The sequence below is a fragment of the Synchiropus splendidus genome, chromosome 7 (genome assembly GCF_027744825.2).
Source record: "Synchiropus splendidus isolate RoL2022-P1 chromosome 7, RoL_Sspl_1.0, whole genome shotgun sequence".
In the NCBI taxonomy this organism is placed as follows: Eukaryota; Metazoa; Chordata; class Actinopteri; order Syngnathiformes; family Callionymidae; genus Synchiropus; species Synchiropus splendidus.
In genome coordinates this window covers 12611556-12620013 of record NC_071340.1, presented here as the reverse complement: position 1 = coordinate 12620013, position 8458 = coordinate 12611556, and the positions used below count along the sequence as shown (strand labels likewise).

Here is an 8458-nt window from a genome sequence, read left to right as displayed (position 1 = left end):
GGTAATCCCACCTACATCTGCTTTGTGTGGCTGACATTGACAGCAGTACTTCTAAAACTCGGCCTGGATATACTGTATGAAGTCTTCTCAACTATGGGAAGAAAAGAGACAATCCACGCATTGATCTGAAGCTCATTTGCTGAGACCATGTTCCCATTTAAGATGCAGAAGCTGGTGAAATCCACTGACCATAGTAGTGTATTTTACTTCCCATAAATTCTGTTTCAACAAGGTCCCTACTGAAATGACAGTAACTGAAAGTGCATGTCATTGACGCTTTTTAATCCAGAAGTACATATAATTACAAAAACATATTGTTTAAAGAAAAAAACACAGTCATCAAAGTGGCATCCAACTGCGGACAAACATGTTACAGGTGAGATCTGACGCAAATACTGACCAGGAAAAAAAAGAAAAGTTCGCCTTTGTGGCTTGTTTGTCACAACTTAACAAAAGACATGGACCGACTGCCATCTAGTGGCAACAACGCGTCCATAACAATTTGGCAAACAGTAACTTGGCTGAAGTGACAATGAGAAAGTGTGAAGATTTGATATTTCCTCGATAGCAAGCGGCAGCAAAACAACATAGAACTTTAAGATACAAAACACACAGTGTAATTTTTAGGCATTTATTTGCTAGAAACAATGAAGTTGTGGAAAAAATAATACAATTCGCATACATATGAACTACAGAACATACACTTAGACTTGAAATTAACATGACCATCACAGCCTCAATTTATTTCAAGCTGTTTGCTTTACGTTTGAATTCCTGCAAAGCTTCTCTCAGCTTCTGAATTGAAACCTTGTTCTCCTCCAGAGTCTTGGAGACGACACGGTGCACTTTGAGGTGGAGATCCTCCAGAGACTTCTGTTGGACAGACACAACTTTAATTGTAGTGTTGCGATGTAGCCCAGACAACAAAACACTGCTGAAAATGTGCATTAAAGTCAGGTTTGGTAGTGAATACAAATGCATTACATTTTTAAAGGGGAAAAAAAGAACGTAGTGAGTAAGGACAAATGAAGGACATTAAGTTATGAATGAAGACAACGGCAGGATGTGGATACCTCTGTGATGGACAGGTGGTTGGCGGCTGCGGTGAGAACAGACGCGAGGTTGTTAGCAACTGTCCGTCTCACTTCATTGGTCTCTTGAACCACCAAGTGGTACCTGAAAGGCAGGAGGAAGTCAGACCAAATACTGATGTCTTGGCAGGAATGGCGACTCACTGCTGCTGTGTTGCTGTCAGTTGTTGGACGGCCTCATCATAGCCAAGTGTGACCTTCTTTTCAAGATTTTTGCGGTGATTTTCCATGGACTCAATCTCTGCTGCCCACTCCTGCTCTGCTCTCGCAAGCTCCTGTACACGTGAAAAAGGGAATGAATTATATGAATACTTTGATATGGCAACATGAGGAAAGAAAACTGGCACCTGCATGTCGGACTCCAGTTGCTCATCCAGCTTGCGCAGCTGCTCATTCAGCTGCTTCAGCTCGCTGGACTTGTCTGCGATGTTGGAATCCAGCTTTGGATTGAGGAAAAAAAAACATTTTAAAAAAATCACAGTAAAATCAGAACAACCTTGAGCTACTCTGTCACAAACAAATAAGTTCAAGTGTACTTGTCCACACGTCTCCTCCAGACTGAGAATCTGGTTGTCCAACCGACTGCACTCTTCCTCCACGTCACCAATGAGCTTCCTCAGCAGGTTCTGAGAAAACAGGTGGGAAACATTTTAGCAACAGGCAAATACAGGCAAAACTAGACTCTCAAATATGACTGTGAAAACACACATTTGCTGATGGTTTATTTGACAAGCACAGTGCAGAATCTAGATGGTAATTTATAGAATAAACAAAGAAAACTCACCTTCAGTGCCTGGAGACGCTGCGTGTTGACAGGTCCACTTTCAAGAGGCCGGATAGTAAAATCGTGACCACAGGCGTTCTCAGCAGAGGACGGGATGAGTTTGAGTTTACGGGCCAGTTTGTGGTACTCAGTCACCTTCATGTCCAGCTGAAGACAGGAATGTTAAAAAACACACAGACGTGTGAATAAATGAACACTACAGCCATGCTATGAAAACAAGACAATGCTGCTGACCTAGTTCAGGCAGAAGGATGATTTCATTACCTTCTCATTCAACTTGGCCAAAGCGATCTCTTCATTCCACTGGTGCTGTTGAGCATCTTCCAGAGATTTGCTGAGGCTGTCGATGGTCTGCTGGAGCTCCCTCTTCTCCCTGTTGATCCTCTCCACGTCTGCAGGTGTAAACTTCTGGTTCCGCAGGACATTCTGCAGCTCATCACGTTCTTGCTTGAGATTTTGAAGGTGACTGGCTGTGTAAACATGAGTTTGTAGTAACATCACAATCCAATCTTTGACTCCAACTTTTTCCACTGTCAAATGCCTTTCTTTTGATCAGTTACCAGTGTTCTCAATCTCCTCCTTCACTTCTGCGGCATTGCTTTGTAGGTTGGCCTCGAATGACTCCAGATTGCTGCGAAAGCTCTGTAGCTTCTGCAGGTCCGACTGCACCTTCACCTTGTCCATCCTCTTGCTCATGAGACGATCCTGTTAGGGTGAAAGGTTCTTTACGGTCTTCTACATTGTTCTTCCAAACAAAGCCGTCAGAGACGCATCTATTTAGGCTCTGATAAACAAACCAATGACATGAATCATTCATTCATTCATTGTCTTGTGGTGTTTGATATCTTGAGGCTAATCTAATCAAAATAATGTGTCTAAAAAAATAATGTATATGACATGATTAAACCACCACATACACTGAGGCCACTACACCCGAAAAACCAAATACGATTTTCAGGATTATCTCCCCTCTTTTGTGTGTGTGTCTGTCATACAAGTCTTCGTCATACTTCATGCACTTGTGCATGAGAATGAAAGGGGCGCGTCTCTTACTGTGTGACTCTCTCGCTCCAGCTGTTCGACCTCCTCTGTTAATTTCTGGTGCTTCGCCTCCATTTCAGCCAGCAGGGCTTCATCCACATTATAGAGCTTTTCTGTGAAGATGGATGCAAGTTTTACTCCGACACCAATTGTTTCAGACACACAGCAGACAAACAGTGCCAATAAAAGGTTAGAAGATCTTTGGAAAGCTGCGGTGCACAGTTCTTACTCAGCTTATTGAGAAATATTTCATCGTCGTCGTCAAAGTTGTCGTCGCCCTGCATGAACTTGGAATAGGTCTCGCCTAGATAGTCCATTAAGAGCTGATGAAGAAAGCAACCACCGTTACGTCAGTCAGTCTGTCCAGATCAGCCACATACTTCTTTCCCTGTCATTCACTTGGAGCTCGATAAAATCAGGCACAGCAAGCACCTTGTGATATTTGGGTCCCTCTTCAATGTTGACTCCCTCTTCTGGGAACTCAGTGAAGAGCAGGTCCTGGTGGCTTAGACTTCGCTTGATCTAAAAAACATAAATAAATAAATCATTTAATATCATTATTGTAATAGTGTGGTTGTGTGTTTCTTTTTGATTGTCATTATGTCTTCAGTAGCAAGGCCTCACCTTGATGGTATCGATCAGCCACACGAGGGCTCCAAGTGCCAGAGGCCACGTATGAGGTGCCCCAACTGAATAAATAGAACTCTTGGAGAGGACAAATGGATATCTGAAAAACAATTATTTCTGTTAGAAATTTTTACATGGACAGATGGTGGAAACACAAATTCACATTTAACAAAGTGTCAAAACATGTAAAGAGATTTTACCTCAGGGCTTTTAGAATGACCGGAACCTCTTCTTCCGCTTTGGATTTTGGCATTTCAAATGTGGGGTCCAACTGGCAGTAGAGGAACTCGAATATTTTTAGGAACTCCTTGGTAGATGGGGAGTGTAGAGTCTTGGATGACAAAGGGCCTGGGAACCCTTGATCTGTCAAAAACTAATGTCAGACAGAGGAAAGAGTTTTAGGTTCCAGGGTATTTCAAAAAACCACATTGCTTTCTGAACAAAAGCTTAGTCGTACCTCATGCAGCTGCCTGATACACTGCTGGACATATGATTTATCATGCAGCGGTCTGGTGTCCTTCAACTTCTCATTTCCCCCAAACGCAGATATAGTGCTGTTGCGAGGCATACTGGCACAGCTGGTACTGCAGCCAAAATTAAACATTAAAAATTAGAGAAAAACCCACCAACTCCAAGACAATATTAAACTAAACCAATAAAATAAGGCAGCAATCAAAACTTAAAAAAAATTATAATCACAGGTTGTCATGACAAGTCGGTTGATTTAACTCATGAAGCAATACAAACATAAAATAGGTATGTCAATAGATCTTTTTTTTTTTTTTAAATCTCAATTAATTGCAGCCACAGTTAACTTGCAAATCGCAAATTAATCCTACCTTTTTTATCTATTTAAAAATCCTTCATCGTAATTTTTTCAGGGATCAATTGTACATTTTTATTGCCACAGGAAGAAAGGACCTCCTGTGGCACTCAGTCTTTGAGATGGGTAGTCTCAGTCTGTTGGTCCATGTGCTACTGTATTGGACCAGGGGCAGCTGGAGGGGGTGATGTCGTCCAGTTTCACCCCCACCACATCACCAGCTTTGCGGATGAGTTTGTTGAGTCTGTTAGAGTCTGCCACCATTAATTTGCAGCCCCAGCAAATCACATGTTTAATAAATAAAATATTGAATGAAAAAAAGAGGCCTCCGTAGCTGAAATGGAAATTCAAAAGATCACACCTTGTCACAGTACTTTTGCACAGTTTTATTGCCTATAGTTTGAGCGTGAATGTTCCGCAGGCACAATAATAAACTCTCACCTCACCTTCTAACTCACCTTTGTTAAATCTGCACTTTTTAGCCTTTTCATTTTTGGTTCAAATATTGTTTTACTGTGATAATTTATGTTGTTAATTGTGCATATGCATTATGTTGCTCCTTAGTAATTATTACTTTCTAGTACAGTGGTAGCTCGGATTTTGAACGTCACGAAATTCAAACAAATCGGAGTTCGAACAAATATTGAGATTTTTTTTTGCTTCAGATTTCGAACGAAAATCCAGAAATCGAACGCGGGAAAAAACATGACGCGCGCAGACCGGTCAGCTGACCCACGACGCGCTTTGTTATTATGTATAATGCAGCCTCTGTACGCAGACGTGTCCCGTTAGCTACATTTACTGACTGTTTTTCTGCATATTGAGGTGTAAAACCTTTCCTGTCTCCGCACTGGACTTTGGTAGAGTGTCAAAGGGGAGGTGCTCGCTCTCCACACCTCCGAGGCTGGAGCGCGCGCTCCAGGGTTTGATGTCCTGTTGGAGCTGGGACAGGGATGAGGCGAGTCTGGGACAGAGCTAAGTTACTTGGTTTATGACTTTGTCACAGCCAAACTGCACAGAAGCGCACATTCAGAGCTGGACACGCACCGGGCACCTCTTCACTTCTGGAGAGACGTCACTCACTCGGCAACCCCTCCCACATGCAGCGGCCACACACATAGAGGAACAGCGCACCTGCAGCAGACACTCTACATTCACTCCTACAAAAGACTATTTTAAGGCTTGGAACGCATTAGTTCTTTTTCCATGAATTCTAATGGGAAAAATCGATTCAGATTTCAAACAAATTGCTTCCTGAACGGCCGTCTGGAACGGATTGTGGTCGAGAACCAAGGTACCACTGTATGTCTTTAAAGTTTTTTGTTCACTCTGCTGTAGCATGCTAAACCTCTGCATTGTACACATTTTAAGGTAAAATAACTTAAAACTGAATTCTCATTTTACGATTTTACTGTACGCCATCAGATTGCACAGTAATAAACCCTATTGAAAATCCCATCACTGTCAGAGGCCTTGGTAATGAAATATTTACATAGAACAGTCAAGAATAGCAATTCACATTAGAAATCAATTGTAACTATAATAGCAAATTTCAATGAAATGGACATACCGTGGACCAAAGAAGCTGGTTCTCCTCTCGGATGTATCATTTTGTGGTCTGGGTATATTCAGCATCCCAAATGACTGTTTACTGTGGGCACATGAATTGTTACTGCAATTATTATGGTGGAGGCTACTCACGAGTCACAGTCTTTCACAATGACAGCGACAAACCAAGTGAAAGGGTCGCCACAAATCCATGTTAATTCAAGCATTCCCAAAATTATAAGAGACAAGTCATAACAGATACTGTATAGCTGGAGGTACAAGGACAAGATAAGAAGTGTCACTTACTTCCTGGGAGTTGTGTACATGCTCATCCTGTTGTCCTGAACGCGCAACGGGATCTCTGAAGGTCTGCTTCCCGTCACCCGACTTGACCGGCCTCTAGAACAGTCATGGTTGACACAAAACCAGTGAACGACGACCGTTTTGACGGCGTATTATATAACATAATTGACAAATACATGCTAGAGCTTGGATGCGTACGCTTACGAAAGGTCCTTGCAGAACAAATAAAACCCATCTTTTTAACTTAAAAACAACAATCAACTCGCAGCAACTGAGTTTGGTTGCTCGGAAAAAAAGCATCACAATGCAGCCAGATCAAAGGGATAGCGTTCACACTCGAACTAGCATGAGTAAGCAACGTAGCTAACTGGGACCTAGGCTTCAAATGCGTCGCTGTTTCCACAAACCCCACGAAGTTATGGTTTCAGGAACCCTTCTCTGCTCTAAACACACATACATAGATGGATAAATAGTAGTTATAATCATCCTGGACTTACCGTTCCATGACTTCAACAGTGAGCGCTGACGTTTTCAAACGTTTGAACGACAACCGCCAAAACAAGAATGACGTCACGATGCTACGGCGAGTGATACGGTCAAAAAAAGAGGAAGCCGTCGATCCAAGCGGTCTTTGAAATGCGCCATTCATTTTGGAAACACTTGTAAGTAGCTCGGCTTCAAAATGAACTGAAGTATTTAGTGGTTATATTTCCAAAGTGTTAGCAACGTTGTGACTCAGTCCTGCCAAGATCTTGACTTCAACAAGGCGACTCTGAGCGAGCAGCTTCCCAGGTACAAGCAGGTTGTCGGACTACTTGATGGTTCATCTTGTTCCCACATACAAGCAGAAGCTGAAGCTGGCAAAGCCTGTGCATGAGGATCTGGACAAGTGAAGCTAGGGAGGAGCTGCAGGCTTGTATGGAGACCACAGACTGGGAGGTGTTCAGGGCTGCGACCAATAATCTGGATGAGTATACAGACACTGTGACTTCATGGATCAGCTACTGTGAAGAGTGCACAGTTCCAACGTGCACACAGGTGAGTTATGCAAAGAACAAACCTTCACAACTAAACTCAGCCAGATTAGATGGGAGAAGGAGGCAGCTCGCAAGAGTGGAGACAGGAAGTACTGCTACAAGTATTGGTTTCAGAGGGAGCTGAAGAAAGCTAAAGCCGTGTATACTCTGACAAACTTAGGCTCCAGTGTTCACTGACATCTTCAATGCTTCCTTGGTGTCCTGTCATGGCTCTTCTCCCTGTACACCAACTGCTGCACCTCCAGCAACCAGTCTGTGAAGCTGATCAAGTTTGCGGATGACACCACCATCATCAGGTTCATCTCAGATGGAGATGAGTCGGCTTACAGGAGGGAGGTGGAGCGGCTGGTGTCCTGGTGCAGCCACAGCAACCTGCAACGCCCAGAAGACAGTGGAGATGGTCATAGACTTCAGGAGAGTCACCGTTTCTCCATCCCCTTTCATGTTGGCTGGCTCTATTGTAGACACCTTCTGCTTCCAAGGAACCACCTTCACAGAGGACCTTAAGAACTGCAGCGCATTGTACGTTCTGCTGAGAAGGTGATCGGTTGCAGCCTGCCACCTCTTCAGGACCTGTATCTCCAGGACCCAGAGACATGCAGGTGGGATCAGAGCCGAACCTTCTCATTCTGGTCATGGACTGTTTGTTCCTCTTCCCCGGCAGGAGGCTACGGTCGATCCAGACCAGAACCTCCCGTCTCCTGTCACCAGAACAGCTTCTTCTCCTCGGGAATTTCTTTTATCTTATTTATATATTTATTGAGTGCACTTTATTCCAAAGCACTTTCCTAGTTGGTGGGATTCTCACTGACCATGGCAATGAATCTGATTCTGATCCAACACACTTGAGTGAGGATGTTGCTGTAAAGTCGTGCATCCAAAAATGTCCACAATTAGTGAGTCGCACGCACACTATATGGATTTAGTAACACAGGACTGGCCTTGAATCCTAAAATACTGAAAAGCCCACTATGGAGTATCTTTCTTTGGGATCTAAAATGTTCGGACAAAAAGGTGATTTATATTCAGGAGCAATAGTGCAGCATAAAAAAAAAATCAACTAATACAATTTGTTGCGTTATACTTAGATCACATGCCATACAAGACTGTGTTTGGACACTAACCAGAGCTAATAAAAAAAAAGACAAAAAAAAATTTACTGGACCAAATTTAAAAATCATATTCACACGCGGAGGAGACGAGC

At 43.0% G+C, this 8458-nt stretch overlaps 1 protein-coding gene across 1 annotated transcript; it reads right to left on the bottom strand.

The window, feature by feature from the left end:
- Positions 1–617: 617 nt before the first annotated feature.
- ndc80 (NDC80 kinetochore complex component) lies at positions 618–6851 on the bottom strand. The gene is made up of 17 exons (XM_053869697.1): positions 6715–6851; positions 6221–6313; positions 5937–6017; positions 4001–4127; positions 3744–3916; positions 3541–3643; positions 3349–3438; positions 3146–3239; positions 2929–3029; positions 2436–2580; positions 2140–2345; positions 1876–2022; positions 1628–1717; positions 1439–1531; positions 1236–1366; positions 1074–1176; positions 618–873 (listed from the first exon to the last, which is right to left on the bottom strand). The coding sequence occupies exons 1-17, from the start codon at positions 6720–6722 to the stop codon at positions 742–744; spliced, it is 1917 nt and encodes a 638-aa protein (XP_053725672.1). The 5' UTR covers positions 6723–6851; the 3' UTR covers positions 618–741.
- Between the last annotated feature and the right edge of the window lie 1607 nt (positions 6852–8458).

Excerpts from the sequence above, each read along its gene's own strand:
- ndc80 (XM_053869697.1), bottom strand. Across the intron at positions 2,581-2,928 it reads TGGAGCGAGAGAGTCACACA|GATCGTCTCATGAGCAAGAG; the intron begins GTAAGAGACGCG and ends TCACCCTAACAG. Across the intron at positions 1,532-1,627 it reads TGGAGGAGACGTGTGGACAA|CTGGATTCCAACATCGCAGA; the intron begins GTACACTTGAAC and ends CTCAATCCAAAG.